General features: G+C 43.8%; 1 protein-coding gene across 2 annotated transcripts in view; it reads right to left on the reverse strand.

Moving 5' to 3' along the window:
- The window catches only part of OGT (O-linked N-acetylglucosamine (GlcNAc) transferase), a 58,315-nt gene that overhangs the window by 13,529 nt on the left and 25,052 nt on the right, over nt 1-19,734 (reverse strand). For both annotated transcript variants that reach the window (XM_054039228.1, XM_054039227.1), the window contains exons 13-18: nt 18,588-18,746; nt 11,859-11,948; nt 5,871-5,996; nt 1,810-1,980; nt 1,569-1,685; nt 1,318-1,485 (exon numbers count right to left, since the gene is read on the reverse strand). In XM_054039228.1, the coding sequence (XP_053895203.1) occupies nt 1,318-1,485; nt 1,569-1,685; nt 1,810-1,980; nt 5,871-5,996; nt 11,859-11,948; nt 18,588-18,746 (831 nt within the window). The remainder of the gene's footprint in view (nt 1-1,317; nt 1,486-1,568; nt 1,686-1,809; nt 1,981-5,870; nt 5,997-11,858; nt 11,949-18,587; nt 18,747-19,734) is intronic.

Below are 19,734 nucleotides of genomic sequence, written 5' to 3' on the forward strand. Positions count from 1 at the left end.
TTGCTTGGAGAAGATTCTGATACTCATTTCTGGCCCAGAGTGAGAAGGTGCTGCATATGGAACAATGAGAAGGCAAATGACCTTTCTCAAAGGAAGCCAAACAATGCACATATGCATTTGTATTAGGAAAAGCAGCAGAGCAAGAGGCATATCTCTTGAACCATGGTTTCTCCATCTATGGTTCCAATATGTGTCAGAACTAATGACATTTGCCAGAGTCTTTTGTTAAAAAAACAAGAAAATAACTAAGCAAAGTAAGGCAGCACTGACCCCAGGAATGATGCATTTGTGCAAACGTGGGTCCAAGGACCCAGCTAGGTTACTGATCCATCTGTTACCAGGGTTAGAAGGAACTGAGGTGGACAATGTGCCACAATCCCTTTCATAGTCCCACTCTTCAAATGTTCTGCTCCTTCCCTTATGGCTCTGAAGGCACAAGCATGTTCCACTAGACATTGCTATTAGAAGATTCTATCAGTCCAAGCTACACCACCAACATATCCCAAGTGTGGGAATGTGCAGAGGCCACTTAAAATTAAAAATTTTAAATACACTATCTTGCAATCTCTTGTAGCTCCTCCAGTTTCTTATCTGTTTTAGACAGTAAATTCCTTGGGGCAAGGACTATATGTACATTGGTCTTGTACAGCAATAAGCACAGGATCAGCACTTAAAAGAACCAGCTTTAATAAGAGATGGTCATGCATAGTGAAGATGGATTAGAGCACCATAAACAAAGAAGAAAATTATGTATCGAGTTAAGGGTGGGGTGCTTCAATTAATTACATCCAATCATATTACATCTTTAATCACTTGGAAGACTTAAGAAAATTCACACATGATGGTAATTCGGAAGTGTTCTGAAGACATAATGGAACCCAGAGACTTTAGAAATATGGGCAGAAAAACATTACATCTGAAAAAATGCAAATTAAGAAAGCTGTATGGCAATGCCTAAAGCAGTTTAAGTGGGAAGATTGAGAGGGTAATTAGATATGAGCTTGCAGTGTGATCTGGCAATAAGAAGAACTAATGCAATTTAGGACTGCATATGGAGAGGTATAACATGTAAGTTGTCCAGCTACACAGCACTGGCATGATCAGACCCAGAAATCTGCATTCTGTTTGTCCCCTTTTTCACAATAGGTAGCTAAAATGAAGAAAATTCAAAGAAGAGTAACAAAATCACTTAAACTCAAGGGATTAATTTGTATTATGAGAAAAAAAATAAAACATTGATTCAAGATGGAAGGAAGAGAAATTACAAGGGAATAAAGAGGGAGGAGAAAAACATTTTTCTGTCCTACTTTGCCTCACCTGTGTAGTTGCTAGTCCATTGCTAATGTTGAATCCATTGATTGTTATCTGAATTTGTCCACGATTAATCATCTCAATCACGGCTTCTGCAATTGTATTCATAGGAATGACTGGCATACTGAGGGCAGCATTGCTGTCTGCATTGTCTCCACTATCAGGGCACTTCATCTAAGAAATCATGCAAGATTCATCAGTGAGAAAATGCTGCGTTCAGTCTACTAAGGCAGAGTGCACAGAAGTGGAGTTCTCACCTTAACAATTTTGACATCAGGGAGGCTGTCAAGGAATGCCTTCAAATCAATGCCATTCAAAACAATCCTGTTATCATAAATATGGCCATTGGACTTGAAATCAATGACTGCTTTTTTCTGTGGATCAAGAAAAACAAGTTTCAATTTACCACATTCCATTGCCAAATTACTGTACTGAATATAAGTTCCCAGAGAAGTACAATCATTACTATCGGCTTTCCTTTCCATCACTCTCTCTTACCTTCAGGTGGGGAAACATATTAGCATGGTCTCCAATAAAGAAAGTGTTTGGCATGTAAGCCAATTTCTCAGAATATTGCTCTGCCACATCAACTGGGGAAGTTTCTTGATCTGTGATGATATAATCCATGAACAGTGCCCCACTGGTTCCAGGGTATCCCAGCCACATAGCCTACAAGCCAAGCCAAAAAGCAACAGATTTTAATCTCAAGTATGGACAAACCACATGTGCAACTGTATAACCTGCTCTGATTCAGCATCTCTCTACCAAGGTTCTCAAGGATTCTCAAATGGCTGACGCCCGACAAAATGAGAGAATTATCGTCAATCGGAATAATGAACAAGTAAACAAAAAAAAAAAACCCTGTGACAACTATGGCCAGAAATCTATCAAGCACACAGGGCCAGCTATACACAGTTATAAAGTTGGATATTAACCAGTCACCTCAGTTTCTTTCACCTGTTTGGAGACTGCTGTGGCCTGGAATTAAATGGTCCTCAAGTTTCTCTGCCCCTTGTCGCGATTTAAGGTAATTCTCCATACTGCTCATGTGATTTATGAACCTAAGTCTCATTGAAAGTCAAAAGGACATAAGGTGCTTTAAAAGTTTTTACCCTTAGTCTCTTCCTCTTTTGATTAGCGTACTATACAACAGGATAGGTGGGATTTGTCCCACTGCATTCAGCAGTGTGTTAAAAACAGACATTTCATCCACACAAGCAGGGCCAGGAAGCCACTGGTTCTTGCTCTGGAGTTATGTGGGGGTGGGGATAGGTTGGGAAAAGGAGTCTATAACGGAAGGGGAATAGCCGAGAGCAGAGAGTTAGGAGATGCTGCTTTTTTGTTGTGCGAGGAAAGGCTCGAGCCACTTCTGCTTTCTCCAGAGGGGAGGGGAAATAAGGAGCAGATTGCCCCAGATAGAGAAGAGGAGCTAGGCGCACAGGGTTTCCTTAACATCCAAGAGGGATGCAGCCCCAAAAGGATCCCTGCAAAGAGAAATGGGTTCACAACCACTACTAGTTAAATGGAGGTGAGATGGTAAGAGTGCATGAGCCCAAAATGAAATGGAAACCCATCAATCATTTTACTACTTTGGGTTGGTCGGCTCTTTTGAAAGACAGTTTTCACATACAGCTGCAACAGTACAGCAGTGCAGAACCCGCAAGTCCAAAACAGACTAGCATTTGCACTACTTCAAGAACCTCACAGAAGGACATTCTTCAAGGTGGTGTTTGGCTTACACTATCCTTTTCTTAGACCAACAAATTGAAACTTCTACCCCTGACGACTCAACTGATTAAGATCTGCTTTATAGGATACAAGGCGTCAGACACCCAAGTCAGCATCTAGTAAAATAAGACTACTCCTATTGTTTTGCAGAAGCATTTCTGCAACCAGTACACTTGCACACACTTATGCTCAGATGAGTAACAAAAATCTAGGTCTTCCTTCCCTACTGGCAAAAGGCAGATTGTTGTTCTTACTCTTGGAGATGTACAGATGCCACGGTGACGGGCACCAATCTGAGAACCTATCTATCCCATTTAGCAAGGCTCTGAAATGGATGGGTAAGAGGGACAGCTCTCTTCTTTCGCACATCAACTGGTATCAAAAGGTCAGAGAAGACATTAGGACCACAGATTTGATTATGCATCAGAGCAAGTCACTACTGAGGTGACTGACCACAAGAATTCCTCGGTATGGCATTCCACAATACCACTGAACATGTTCCTGATTTGTGGTGCCTCTTTGCTACCAGTGTATTTCATTTATTTTTATTTTAACCTACAGAAAGACTAGATGAAACACGGATTTAAAATCCCGAGGAAACCAAGATTAATCCATCACCACCAGCATGCTCACTAGCTAGCTCAGGAGCAATCAGAAGGAGCTGCTCAACTATCTGTAGCAAAAAATAGAAATTAAAGCATTAATGGATAGGGCCCTACAAATTCATGAAGATGAAAAACGAGTCACCGACCGTGAATTCTGGTTTCCTTCCGTGAAATCTGGTCTTGTGTGCTTTTACCCTATACTATACAGATTTCAGCATCTTTCAAATTGGGGTCCTGACCCAAAAGTGAGTTGTAAGGGGGGGGGTCGCAAAATTATTTTAGGGGGGTCATGGTATTGCCACCCTTACTTCTGCGCTGCCTTCAGAGTGGGGCGGCTGTTGGCTGGGCACCCAGCTCTGAAGGCAGTGCCCCACTAGCAGCAGTGCAAAAGTAAGGGAGGCAATACCATACCATGCTATCCTTACTTCTGTGCTGCTGCTTATGACGACACCTCTCCAGCTGCCCAGATCTGAAGGCAGCGCTGCTGCCAGCAGCAGCACAGAAGTAAGGATAGCAGTACCACAACCCCCCCTTCAATAACCTTGTGACACACCCTCCCCCGCAAAAAACCCTCCTTTTTGGGTCAGGACCCCTACAATTACAACACTGAGAAATTTTAGATTTCAATAGCTGAAATTTATGATTTTTAAAATCTTATGACCATGAAATTGACCAAAATGGACTGTGAATTTGTAGGGCCCTGCTAATGAGAAGGCAAGAATATCTTACCTGCTGATGCGTGTGCATGCTGCAACAGTCCAAGACTGTTTAGCTTTGAGACTCCCTAATCTCATATTGGAGGCAGAGACCCAGGAGTGAGAATTTTGTGTATATAGCACCCTTAAAAAATTAGAAGTCTACAGGCCAAACTATCTTCAAGAATATCTGTGCTCTGAGGAACCCTGTCTCCTTATCTATACTAAGAGATTTTAGCACACCTAAGGCAAGGTAAAATAAAACACAAACCTGACAGCTCTCTCTTGCTACTTACATTTTTCCAGTATTTTTTCAGAAAATACTTTGGAAACGGCAGTTCTGTGTTAGCCACGGAAAGCCTCCAAATGCAGAATGAGTTCAAATAACTCAATCAATCCAGTGTGCATTTTAAACCAAGGACACTATTATCCAACAATACAGCATCAATGAAGGATGGAAAGATAGCCTAGCACATAGGATACTGGACTCACTTGAGACCACAGTTCAATTACCAGTTCCACAACAACATCCTGATGTGCCCTGCCCTGTCTCTCCATTCCTTATCTATAAAATGAAATATCCCTGCCTACCAGGAGTATTGTAAGGATAAAATCCATTAACGATGAGAGACATCAGGATATTACAGTAATGCAGATCCTGTAAGTATCCACATATTGATAACAGTAAACTGCTCTAACATTTTTGTATGACAGAATAAAATAAATTTGCTTTATAGAATTTTATAACATGGCTTGAGCTCACTGTAACTTAAAAATGTAGCTCATCTACAACAGATTAAAGCTGTATCTAACAGTTTCAGCTCACCTATATATTTAAAATGTCACTACCTTGGGTATTTCCATCATCCAGGGTTTCCTCTTAGTAGCATTAATCTTCCACTATGTGTTGGTATTGAGTTATTTTAATTTGAACATGGCATGTTTGCATATATGCACTGTAAGGACACTGGTGTAAGTATACCACAGCATGTTCAAACCACACCTAGTTCAGCAGTATATACACACCATTATCTGATGCTATGTTACCAAAAAATATTGTGCTTATGCAATCATGTACTCAACCTGTACAGAATTATTCTTCTTCATGGAAATAAATTCCCCAGAGGCAGCTCTGGTTTCTCCTAGTCGTATCCTTCCTGCAAAGATTCAAAGCTGAGGCCTTGTTCCAAACAGCATGACTGACCACACTGCTTACAATATCTGCTCTCATCAGAACGAGAAGCTAGCGTGCTCAGGAACCATGAAGCTATGTTTACTCTTTCCTTGGAATATTATTCAACATATAAATATTGGAAAAAGGGAGCTAATTGTATATAAACTAATTATTTTATTCATACACTACTCCTTACAGAGCAATGCTTACTTTCTTCCTGTCCAATATGGATCAGCATGCCACTTCCACAGCACTCCCAACTTAAAAGGGAAGAGAGAAACCAGCCTGTTCTATGACAATGTTGAGCATTGATCTTACATCAGACAGCGCTCTCCAAACACTGTTTAATTCCTTTACCTGGATAGGTGCTGGTCTGAGAGCAAACAGCTCGTTACGGGCTCCCTTAGTGTAGCCATTCATGTTAATGAGGATGTGTATCCCATCCTGGTGAATACGATCTGCTGCCTTTCCATTACATGGTATCTAAAATACAAGAATCAAGAGCAAACATTAATTATTCTTACTTTATCACTGAAAGGCCAAAAGCAAGATTAGAGGTCAGCACACCAACAACAAGTTTAAAATATAGAAAAACTTTCAGCAGCACTATATAGTTCAGATTAAATTTACAGCTAGCTCAAGTTTCCCATATCCATCTCCCCCAAATAAAGATGCTATGACTGACAACAGTCACTCATTTAACCCTGAAAAAATACTCAGAAGACAAGCACGTCCAAGTTCATTCAGACATTTGGTATACCAGGACCAGAGAGCTAGAGGCAGTCACTTACAGCCCTAATGATTTCACAATTTTGAGGAAAGGAAGGAGAGAGCAGCAGAATAAGGTCAACGGACATCAAAAAAGCAGACTAAAACTCAGAATTGGTATATTTTCTTCCCACAGGCCCTTATCTAAGGGATAAAGGCATTCAGGAGAGCTGGCAGTTGCTAAGGAGATAGTATTAAAGGCATAACAACAAGCTATCCTGATGAAAAGGAAAGACAGGAAGAACAGTAAGAGGTGAATATGGCTCCATCAGGAGCTCTTTAATTACCCCAAAATCAAACAGGAATCCTACAAAAACTGGAAACATGGACAAATTGCTAAGACATACAAAAGAATAGCACAAGCATGAAAGGACGAAACCAGAAAGGCTAAGGCACAAATGAGTTATACCTAACAAGGGACAAAAGGCAATAAAAAGAGGCACTTTAAATATATTCAGAGCAAGAGAGACAAAGGGAAACTGTAGGTCCTCTACTTAGAGAGAAAGGAGAGCTAATAACGGAGGATATCAAGACGACTGAGGTATTTAATGCCTATTTTGCTTCAGTCTTCACTAAAAAGTGAAATGATGACCAAACAGACACTCAACACAATATTAACAAGGGGGAAGGAATGCAAGCCAAAATAGGAGAAGAACAGGTTAAAGAATATTTAGGTAAGTTAAATACAAGTCAGCAGGGCCTGAGGAAATTCATCCTAGATACTTAAGGAGCTAGCTGAAGCAGTCTCAAAACTAACAGCCATTATCTTTGAGAACTCAAAGGACAGATGAGGTCCCAGAGGACTGGAAAAAAGGCAAAACAGTACTTATCTTTAAAAAGGCACACAAAGAGGACCCGGGGAATTAAAGATCAGTTAGGGCATGGAGGATTACACTGTCCGAGAACCTGGAGATGGACAGGGAGGACAGGACAGCATACAGGGAACAAGAATGTGCTGCGCAGGAAGAGATGCTGGGGATTATGAAGGAGCAATCAGACATGTTGAGGAGTCTGGTTGAGGTTCAAGAAAGGCAGCTGGATGCTAGAGTAACTGCAGCCTATGCTGAACCTACTGTCATCGTTGCCCAGTTCTACAACCTCTTCCCCCAAACATCCTATAAGGCTGGGGTGGGGGGTTCAGTATCCCTTGCACTCAACACCAGAGGAGGGTAAAAGGACCAGAGGACACCCGTTTCCACACCTTTGATTGTTATTGCACTGCATATATAAGTAAGCTTTTCTTGTTTTTCTCGCCGTCCCCCAGTATTAGCCCTTTTGCCCCAGGTTATCTTACTTTTCTTTGCTGTCTTTGTGTTCAGTGTGCATAATAAAACTTAAATGGATTGAGAAGAAAAGGTTCTTTATTCATTCAACACACGGTGGTTGGTAGTGGTGGAGTTTACAGGGAAGAAAATGCAATGGAGGGGACAGTTTGGTAAGGAGCAACACAGATAAGCGTCACACTATATGGAGATATACCTATCTTATAGAACTGGAAGGGACCTTGAAAGGTCATGGAGTCCAGCCCCCTGCCTTCACTAGCAGGACCAAGTACTGATTTTGCCCCAGTTCCCTAAATAGCCCCCTCAAGGATTGAACTCACAACCCTAGGTTTAGCAGGCCAATGCTCAAACCACTGAGCTATCCCTCCCCCCTACTCTGACTCATTGCTGAAACTGGTTTTCAAAGCCTCATGGAGACACAGAGCCCCTTTTGTGGCCCTGGTGTCTGGCTGATCAAAATTGGCTGCCAGGCGATCTGCTTCAATCTCCCACCCCAGCAGAAATTTTTCTCCGTTTCACAGATATTATGGAGCACACTGCAGGCAGCAATAACAATGGGGATATTGCTTTCACGAAGGTCTAACCTAGTAAGCAAACGTCAGCAAACTTTTAAATGTCCAAAGGCACATTCTACCACCGTTCTGCACCTGCTCAGTCTATGGTTGAGCTGGTCCTTACTGCTGTCCAGGCTGCCTGTGTACAGCTTCATGAGCCCTGGGAACAAGGGGTAGGCTGGGTCTCCCAGGATCACGATTGGCATTTCAACATCACCAATGGCTATTTTGCAGTCTGGAAAGAGTCTCTGCTTGTAGTTTTCTGAGCAGACCTGTGTTCCTAAAGATGCTCGCGTCATGCACCTTTCCCGACCATCCCACGTTGATGTCGGTGAAACGGCCGATGTGATCCACCAGTGCTTGCAACACCATTGAGAAGTACTCCTTTTGGTTTATGTACTCTTTGGCAAGGTGGTCTTGTGCCAACATAGGGATATGTGTTCCGTCTATCGCCCCACCGCAGTTAGGGAACCACACTGTGGCAAAACCATCCATTATGTCCTGCATGTTGATCAGAGTCACTACCCGTCTTAGCAGAAGTCTGTCGACGGCCCTGCAAACTTGGATCACAACAGATCCCACGGTAGATTTACCCACTCCAAACTGATGCCCCATTGATGAGTAGCAGTCTGGTATTGCAAGCTTCCACAGAGCTATCGCCACTCACTTCTTCACTATTAGAGCAGCTCTCATTTTAGTATTGCTGCGCTTCAGGGCTGGGGAAAGCTCTTCACACAGTTCCTGGAAAGTGGCCTTACGCATTCAAAAGTTCTGCAGCCATTGCTGGTCATCCCATAGTTGCATAATGATGCAGTCTCATCATTCAGTACTTGAATCCTGGGCCCAGAAATGGCACTCAACCGTGTCAAGGTGATGCATGACTGTCGCCAGCAACTGCGAATTGCTCTGCTCTACATCTTCCAGCAGCGTTACTTGCGTGGCATTACACCGTTCTGTGCGGCGGCTCCCGTATCGGCTATGTAAATACTGCAGAAGAAGGTGCGAGATGTTTGTAATGCTCACAACAGTGTACAGCTGAACGGGGTCCACGCTTATCATGCTATGACGTCTGCACAGGTAACCCAGGATTATGAAGAAAGGCATAAAAAAGGTTTGGTTTGTTTGCCATTAATTTCAGGGAGAGAAGGATGGAGGGAGGCAAGTGCATCATGGGAGGCTAACTCCATGTTCCCATAATTACCCACATCAATGTTTTGGTCCCATAAGGCACTGCAAGCCCAACCCAAAATTCCACTCTGCTACATGCACTGTGGGATAGCTACCCACAGTGCAGTGCTTGGTGCGTCTATGCAAGCCCTGCTAGTGAGGATGCACTCTGCCGACACAATGAGCGTTGTGTGGACACACAAGATCAACTTGCTTAAATCAGTGGCTCAGTATCGACTTAAATAAAGTCAACTTAACTATGTAGTGTAGATATGACCTTAGAAAGAGGACAGTAATCCATATCTACTGTAGGCAGGACAAATAGTAAAGGGCATAATTTTTATCAAGGGAGATTTAGGTTAGATATTAGGAAAAGTTTTAACTATAAGGGTAGTTCATGACCTCTTGAGATCCTTCCATCACTACACATCTATGATTCTATGTTGAACAACAGGTGCACATCTTGTCCTGGTAGGTCAAACTCTTCAATGCCTAAGCCTCTGGCATGTAACCTAGTAACTCCTGGAACAGTCAGAAAACATTAGGTGGCAACACAGACAAGCCCTTCTTGCAGGCCAGGAGAGGATTCTTGCAAATCTCCTACACAGTCTGCCTCCTTTGAACCAGACAGGAGGTCAGAAATATTGACCAATGGAGGGCTCACTGCGGCAACTATTGCTACCAGTCTAGACAGGAGAGAGAGCAGCTCTCAGAAGGTTTATTTATTTTTAAATCCCCAGATGCCAAATGGCGAGAAGGACCCTGCTACAAGGCCAAATAGCTATGGTGTGGAAGATGCAGACAAACTCAGATTCCAAGATGAGGAGGTTACCCTGTGCAATAACTGATGTTCTTTGAGATGAGTGTCCCTGTGGGTGCTCCACTTCAGGTTTAGGTGCGTCCCAGTGCCTTCGATCAGAGATTTCTACAGCAGTACCCCTACGGCTACGCACGCGCTGTGCCTTTTTCTCGAGCTGTCAGTGTTCTAATAGCGCATGCATAGCCCGGGCTCCTCAGTTCCTTCTCTACAACGGAGTGTGTTACAAATTCCGAAGTAGAGGGGAGGAGGGCGGGTAGTGGAGCACCCACAGGGACACTCATCTCGAAGAACGTCAGTTACTGCACACGGGGAGTAACCTCCTCTTCTTCAAGAGATGTCCCTGTGGGTGCTCCACTTCAGGTGATTGAAAAGCAGTATCCCCTAGGATGGTAGGGACTTCGGATGAGGCAAGAAGGCTGTTGACAAGACAGTTCTACCCAATCTGGTGTCAGATGCTGCAGTGTGGATGAGAGCGTAGTGATTGGTGAAGGTAAGGTTCGATGCCCAGGTAGCTGCCTTGCATATGTCTGACAGTGGGACATTCATCCAGCCCATACTACTTTAACTTGCTGACAAGAATGTTGTGGGAGACCGTATCAAAAGCTTTGCTAAAGTCAAGGTATATCACGTCCACTGCTTTCCCCTCATCCACAGAGCCAGTTATCTTGTCACAGAAGGCAATTAGGTTAGTCAGGCATGACTTGCCCTTGGTGAATCCATGCTGACTGTTCCTGATCACTTTCCTCTCCTCTAAATGCTTCAGAATTGATTCCTTGATGATATGCTCCATGGTTTTTCCAGGGACTGAGGTGAGGCTGACTGGCCTATAGTTCCCCAGATCCTCCACCTTCCCTTTTTTAAAGATGGGCACTACATTAACCTTTTTCCAGTCATCCGGGACCTCCCCGATCGCCGTGAGTTTTCAAAGATAACGGCCAATGGCTCTGCAATCACATCTGCCAACTCCTTTAGCACCCTCGGATGCAGTGCATCCGGCCCCACGGACTTGTGCTCATCCAGCTTTTCTAAATAGTCCTGAACCACTTCTTTCTCCACAGAGGGCTGGTCACCACCTCCCCATGCTGTGCTGCCCAGTGCAGCAGTCTGGGAGCTGACCTTGTTCGTGTAGACAGAGACCAAAAAAAAGCACTGAGTGCTAGAGGATTTGCAGGACTGCCCTAATGTATGCCAGCCATCCTTGGACTCCAGACACTGTTTTTGCATCTGAGGATCATTTAGGATGTAGTAAAACTTTTGCCACATACCTTTGATCCAAAGAGGTGATGGAGGTAGAAGCTGCTCCAGTGCCTAAATCTCTCAGTTATTCCATTATGCAGGTGGAATCTTTCACCAACCTGCTACGCCATGGTTGCTTTATTATTGTTTGAGTAGCATACAGCAGCCTTAATGTACCCAAGAATCAAGCCCAAAATATTCAGCCACTGTAGCAAGTCTCCTTGATCAACTTAGGCTATGTGCATGACTATCGTTTTAATCCACAACCAGCCACCCACATTAATAAAATTCCAATAGTCACACTCAAAGTTCACACGATGCCCATCGATTCCCTCCATAACGATGAAACTGCTAACATACACTACCACAAACTCAAGAATTCTGAAGATCACTCTTACCATTACCTGTGAGCATAATTTGTGCTCCAAGAAATTCACTGTGGCCAGGATCCTTAACCACAGGTTGAGATCTCCATTTCTGAAAAACATGCTGCAAATTCAAAAGAATGAAAGCTCACCTGAGAGAGGTCAATGAAATGATTTGCTTCCGCCATCACCTTTACACGGAAGTTTGTCCCATCATCAGGGCTGAGGGCATAACAGAACACCTAGGATATACAGCACTACAAGTTAATATAAGTACATGAAATTTAGCCTATTGACTAAAATTTCATCATAAATGCTATGTAATTACTCTACATGTTATCCTCATTCAAAAGAGGAAATTGTTTAGGACCAAGTTTAATATTATTTTACACAAACATTAGCCAGTTATTTTGTAAGTGCTTTGAACACGAAAAATCCTAAATAAGGGTTACGAAAATTGCATATAAGCAGCTTAAGCGTTTGTTAAAAGTGTAAATTTCACAACTGGTCTCACTTTTGGATTGATATTTACACTCAGCCCATTTTTCATTATTGAGTCTCCAGCCAATCAGTGGATAAGTTCTGGAGAAAGCAATATGCAACTCTCCAATTAGAAGTGTGACATGGATCCAGTGACAAAAGCAAAGGGTGACAAGGTATGCAAACATTTTTACCTTTAGTAAATCTAATATTTACTGGTCACTGATTCAAACAGTCAACCTGCATGAACCCAATTAGTCTAGAGCAGCGGTTCTCAAACGATGAGGCAGGCCTCCCAAGAGAGGCGTGAGCTGTGTGCTTTTTTATTTCTTTTGTGAAGAGCGGTGGCTGTCAGCCCCAGGTGGCTGGGACTCATGCATAAGGGCTGTGCACATCCAGGAAGTGGGGATAATGCCTGAACTCAGGCACTCCTCCCCCTCAGCCCCCAAATCCCTCAGCTGGAGGTGACAGGACTCTGACTGTCAGCCCTGCCGCAGCAGCAGCAGTGCAGGAGTAAGGGTAGCAATGGGGAGCTAAGTATCCTGTTGACTCCCTGACACGGCTATGCTGCTGCTGGCGCAGTGCTGCCTTCAGAGCAGGGCACTCAGCCAGCAGCCAATGCTCTGCCTTCAGAGCTGAGTGGCGGTATATGTACCTGGGGGTGGGAAGCCATAGCGACTACAGACACAAAGAAGCGGGGCTCAAATAAGTTTGAGAACCACTGGTTTAGAGGGCCAGATGCTGACTTCAGCATGAAATAGTGGATTCAAGTTCCGTTTGGGGTTTATCTTTTCATTGGTATATAGTGAAACAACATCCTCACTCCAGAACAAATTAAGATGTTTCACTGCCACACTCTGCTTAGAAGCCAACATAGGTATTTACTGAGAGTCCTGTGGCACCTTTAAGACTAACAGATGTATTGGAGCATAAGCTTTCGTGGGTGAATACCCACTTTGTCAGACACATGTAAATTCGTGGGTATTCACCTATGAAAGCTTATGCTCCAATACATCTGTTAGTCTTAAAGGTGCCACAGGAGACTCTATTGCTTTTTACAGATCCAGACTAACACGGCTACCCCTCTGCTACTAGGTATTTACTGACTTCCTGCCACCATTAATGTTTGTACCAGAGATTAAAAAAAAAAAAAAAAAAAAATTTTTTTTAAGTTGTTAAAATTTCCAAATGTAGCTAAAGCAGCTCTTTCATGAAGATGACAGGGTATCAGTCTGATATAAATTTGCTATTTTTATATCTCTCGGCTAATCTGAAAGTAGTAGTACTTTTTGTGTTTATCAGGAAGATAATCACAAGCGTCACCATAAGAGAGGCAAAGAGAAAGGGAGTCGGGGAACAAGTTTCCAAAGTATATATGCATCCGAAGAAGTGGGCTGTAGTCCACGAAAGCTTATGCTCTACTAAATTTGTTAGTCTCTAAGGTGCCACAAGTACTCCTGTTCTTTTTTCAAAGTATATATGAAAGTTTAGGTTGATTAAGTCAGCTGTCAGTGTTTTGAACGCAAAGGGATGTTGTGACCTGGGGAAGTTTCAGTCAGTTCTGACTGATCCAATAAATAAAGCGTCTTTGCGAATAAAACCAAAACACTTTGGTTTAAGTATTCTGGCTTTAAGTAAAGCTCTCACAATACTTTACAAAGGTAGGCAGTATCCTGATTTTGCTCAGGAGATTAAGATATGTGCTCAGCCACACATTGAACTTGTGACATAGTTGGGAACGGACCCCAGATTTGAGCTCCAGTCCACTTTCCCCACTAAGTGGTACTGCTTCCTTCATACTAGTCTGGTTTACTCTTAGTAAGAATGTAGGAAATGGAGGTTCCTGTTCCAGGTAGAAGGATTGCTAGGAAGAGATGGGATCCACCTAACGAAGACAGGGAAGAGCATCTTCGCAGGCAGGCTGGCTAACCTAGTGAGGAGGGCTTTAAACTAGGTTTGCCAGGGGATGGAGACCTAACCCCTGAGCAAGTAGGGCAATCAGCTAGTTATCTGAGGTGCCTATACACGAATGCAGGAGGCCTGGGAAACAAGCAGGGAGAACTGGAAGTCCTGGCACAGTAAAGAAACTATGATGTGATTGGAACAACGGGGACTTGTTGGGATAACTCACATGACTGGTGCACAGTCATGGATGGGTATAAACTGTTCAGGAAGGACAGGCAGGGGAGAAAAGATCTAGGAGTTGGACTGTATGTAAAAGAGCAGTATGATTGCTCGGAGCTCCAGTATGAAACTGGAGAAAAGCCTGTTGAGAGTCTTTGGGTTAAGTTTAGAGGCGAGAGCAACAAGGGTGATGTCGTATTGGGTGCCTGCTATAAACCACCAGACCAGGAGGATGAGGTAGACGAGGCTCTCTTCGGACAACTAACAGAAGTTTCCAGATCACAGGCCCTGGTTCTGATGGGGGACTTCAATCATAGAATATCAGGGTTGGAAGGGACCGCAGGAGGTCATCTAGTCCAACCCCCTGCTCAAAGCAGGGCCAATCCCCAGACAGATTTTTGCCCCAGATCCCTAAGTGGCGCCCTTAAGGATTGAACTCCCAACCCTAGGTTTAGTAGGGCAATGCTCAAACCACTGAGCTATCTCCCCCCCATCAGCTGGGAAAGCAATGCAGCAGTGCACAGACAATCCAGGAAGTTTTTGGAGAGTGTTGGGGACAACTTCCTGGTGCAAGTGCTGGAGGAACCAATTAGGGGCAGTGCTCCTCTTGACCTGCTGCTCACAAACAGGGAAGAATTGTTAGGGGAAAGCAGAAGTGGAGGGCAACCTGGGCAGCAGTGACCATGAGATAGTCAAGTTCAGGATCATGACAGAAGGAAGAAAGGAGAGCAGCAGAATACGGACCCCAGACTTCAGAAAAAGCAGACTTTGACTCCCTCAGGGAACGGATTGTCAGGATCCCCTGGTAGGCTAATATGAGGGGGAAAGGAGTCCAGGAGAGCTGGCTGTATTTTAAAGAAGCCTTATTGAGGGCACGGAAAGAATAGCAAATATGGCAGGTGACCAGCTTGGCTTAACAGAGAAATCTTCAGTGAGCGTAAACACAAAAAGGAAGTTTACAAGAAGTGGAAACTTGGATAGATGACTAGGGAGAAGTATAAAAATATTTCTTGAGCATGCTGGGGGTGTAATCAGGTGGAGTTGCAGCTAGCAAGGGACGTGAAGGGTAACAAGAAGGGTTTCTACAGGTATGTTAGCAGCAAGAAAGTGGTCAGGGAAAGTGTGCGACCCTTACTGAATAGGGGAGGCCACCTAGTGACAGATGATGTGGAAAAAGCTGAAGTACTCAATGCTTTTTTTGCCTTGGTCTTCACAGACAAGTTCAGCTTCCAGACTGCTGCACTGGGCAGCACAGTATGGGGAGAAGGTGAGCAGCCCTCAGTGGTGAAAGAACAGGTTAAGAACTATTTTAAAAAGCTGGACATGCACAATGCCATGGGGCCAGATGTGACTGCAGAGCCATTCGCCATTATCTTTGAAAACTCATGGTAATCGGGGGAGGTCCCGGATGATTGGAAAAAGGCAAATATAGTGCCCATCTTTTAAAAAAGGGAAGAAGGAGAATGCGGGGAACTACAGATTGGTCAGCCTCACCTCAGTCCTCAGAAAAATCATGGAGCAGGTCCCTCAAGGAATCCATTCTGAAGCACTTGGAGGAGAGGAAGGCGATCAGGAACAGTCAACATGGATTCACCAAGGGCAAGTCATGCCTGACCAACCTGACTGCCTTCTATGATGAGACAACTGGCTCTGTGGATATGGGGAAAGCGGTGGACGTGATATACCTTGACTTCAGCAAAGCTTTTGATACGGTCTCCCACAGAATTCTTGACAGCAAGTTAAAATATGGATTGGATGAATGGACTATAAAGATGGATAGAAAGCTGGCTAAATCGCCGGACTCAATGGGTAGTGATCAACGGCTCGATGTCTAGTTGGCAGCCGGTATCAAGTGGAGTGCCCCGGGGTTGGTCCTGGGGCCCGTTTTGTTCATTAACATCTTCGTTAATGATCTGGATGATGGGATGGATTGCACCCTCAGCAAGTTCACGGATGACACTAATATGGAGGGAGAGGTAGATACGCTGGAGGATAGGATAGGGTCCAGAGTGACCTAAACAAATGGGAGGATTGGGCCAAAAGAAATCTGATGAGGTTCAACAACTAAACAATAAAGCTATTTACAACTAGAAGCACAAGGCTAAGAAAAGGAACCACTGGCCACCTGCAAAGCAAGGGACAGAGGCGTTCTGACTGACCACCATAGGCAATAAGAAGGAACTGTGAGGGCATAGGGCCGGCAGTGCCTGATATACCATGGCATGTGCGTAGCACTCTAGGGGGCACCACAGCCGGCCCTACAGATTCCGCTAAGGCAAATATTTCTGACAATTGCGCACACCTACAATGGAATCAAAATGAGCAAGCACTCGAAGAAGAAACTTAATTTACTATAAGATTGGCTATAAGTGTAGTCTGTGGTGTGAGATCTAAGGTACAAATTGACCTGGCGTAAGCGACTGCTCTCTTGGGATATTGCATTTTTGATATTGAATATTGTGGACTTTAGTGTAAGTGACCATTTATCACTAAATCCAGTTTGCCTAGGTGGCAAGATAGACTAGAGTGCTCAAAGGGACTGTCCATGACAAGACTGTTTTAGTGCTTCAGTTCACATTTGTTACTGGGTTAGTGAAATCTTATTATAGAACAGACCACCCATTTGGGGTGTCTGTGCTGCTTTTTGACAGCCTGCCCTGAGGTTGGCACTCTCAGTCATGAACCACTCCAGACAGCGTGACATGAGGCATTTAGCACCCTTGTCTGATGAAGCAGTTCTTTGGTTTTGCAGCCTGGATCCCTCACTGGCCACTTCTACCACTAAAAAAGGTAGGTGTGGTAAGTGCAAGAATAGACCCCTCTCTCCCCCTTGGTGGAACAAAACAGCACTGCTTGGTCCTCTTGGGGGTGGGAGTGTCCACACTGTTTTTGCTGGATCCATGTTTGCTTTGTTGATCAGGAGGGGCTGCTCGACTGGGCCCAGAGTGCTGCAAGATGTCCAGCAATCTATTTTAGGATCCTGAACTACTTCAAGTTGTATTCGCAGCTCGGGTACCACCCCGTGCAAGAGGTCCTGTAACTGCCTGAAATTGTCAAGCGGGGAATGTGAAGATGGGGTAACTGCCTTATCTGGGAATGATGATGAAATTGCTGTAGAGGCAGCACTGATGTTCTACAGAAAACGAGAAGGGGCAAAAACAATTCTTGAACCCCGTGCATAATCCCAGCTTTCTGGGGGGAATTTCCTTAGTGGGGGGGGGGGGGGGGAGAGGAGGAAGAACCCAAACCAACCACACTCTACTATGTCTAATAGCTTAAAATACTAAAAACTATTTATGCTATATTTACAGAATGCCAGTTGAGGAAACAGCTGTGGACACAGAAGATTCTGACTCAGGCCATGCAGTGGTAAGAAGGAACTAGAGAGATATCGGTTCCAAACATCCTTTATACTCTTGGTTTAGAGCACAAAGAACAAATGTGCATGTGCGGACCAATGGCTGCTGCTTACTAAATATGTCTGGGCTCAGGGGTATGATGCACATGCGTAATGGTGTGGAATGTACATAGGGACTATCACTTGAAGAAGCCATTTATACCGAAAGTAATTCAGAAAACTGGCAATTTTTAGGGGTATAGTTATACTTACTTCATTGGGAGTGACTGAATATGTTGCAACTGTACATCTGTTTTCCAGTTTCAATTACAAATGAGTAGCCAGGACACCTGAAGCTAGTGAGGATCCCTTGATAGAAATAACCCAGGAGGGAGAGTGTAGTGTCTTCTTGAAAATGGTTCATAAGAATGTGCAATAAATATTAAGAAGTGTGACTGGGGCAGGCAGAGTTTTAAACAAACAGATATGCAGCTACTGTTCGGTAGCATTACTGGGTATCCTGATCCTGTTGTAAGACAGGTCGTGCAGACAAATGAGAAATGAAAGAAATTTAAAAGATTAAATGGGGAAGACCCTACTAGACGATATCTTGGGACATACAACACAATGTCAGCCACTTCCTTTTCCGTACCTTGGGTACTCCCAATGATTAACAGCTCCTCCCTTATGTGTCTCTAGTTGAGGATGGGATGAATCTCCAGGTGGTCTTTCACTGCCACTTCATAAATGGCAAGATGAACTGCTATTGGGATATAAGAGACGCCTCCTCCTCCAAAAGGTGATACACCAAGAACTGCCAGGAAAGAGGACGTGACCTCAAACCTTCTGCACAATCATGCACTTTACCTTCCCTAGGTAACAGCTAATAGAGGCTCCCTGGGTATTTAAAACTTTCAGCATGCTATTTATGTTCTCTTACCTCAAATTTGTCAGGGTTATGCATTCCTGGGATTGACTGCATTAGGTGGGAGGTTGGATGATTTCCAAAATCAGAGCTCACATAGCCAACACGAAGCCGGCCTTCACTAGCCTTCAAGTCCTTTGGATGCTCATATGGTGGCTTGTGAAGGACGTTGATCTGGCAATCAAATTCACAAGATTTTTTTGAGACATGATAAACTTTAAATAAAATCAGAAGCATCAAGAGCAGAGATAGTAAATAGGATAGACTTTCAGAATTACACGGAGTTATTAATTTTCCCCATATTTAAATTTCTATGCTACTGCATTGATGACGTTTCTGCTTATCACCTAATAATATTTGAAAACCACATCTGACCAATTCCCAAATTTCAGGCAGAGGGTTGCACATTTGTTGCTCACACAGCCCGAGCTGTGTGTTACCCAAATCTGAGTTCAAATGGAGGCTTGACTGAGTGTATAGCTTAGTCTACACATCCGCTAGTTAAAGAAAAAAGCCATGTATCAAAATTTGATCAAAAGATTAGTGTACTAAGGGAGCAATAGGGCCAGTCACTAAAGTGCTGCATACAGGCTGATAAATGTTAAGTGCATTGAACTGGCAACACAATTAGGCAATGTAGGAGAGAGCAGATCATGTCAGTCTAAGCAAAAAGCTGAGTTAATCAGTCCTAAAAAAAGAGTTCCACCCTATGGGTCCATGGTCAGGATAGGTCAGTGTGGAGATGAGGCAGGATCAGATATTGAGGGAACAACATAGGATTCTAGAGAGACAAGGTGGGTGAGGCAATATCTTTTATTGGACCAACTTATGTTGGGGAGAGAGAAAAGCTCTCCTGGGACTGACGCACTACACCACTACGGCACACACAGAAGAACTCTGGTCAGATTGGGGGCAGGAGGGAGGAATTGCCAGAGTAAGAGGTTTTGGCAGTCGTAACTGATGGTTGTTAAATCTGACTGACCTCTTCCCAATACCAGAGAATACCACACTGTACAAAACCAGGAAGCAAAGAGACCTATCAGTCTCAACAAGGTGGTAAATCTGAAGCCTGAGAAACACTATTTTAAAATTGGCATTACATACCAGAATATAATTGACCAAAGCACAATCTGTTTTTCCTCAGGTATAACCAAGTATATGG

Source organism: Malaclemys terrapin, chromosome 9 (assembly GCF_027887155.1).
Source record: "Malaclemys terrapin pileata isolate rMalTer1 chromosome 9, rMalTer1.hap1, whole genome shotgun sequence".
Lineage (NCBI taxonomy): Eukaryota > Metazoa > Chordata > Testudines > Emydidae > Malaclemys > Malaclemys terrapin.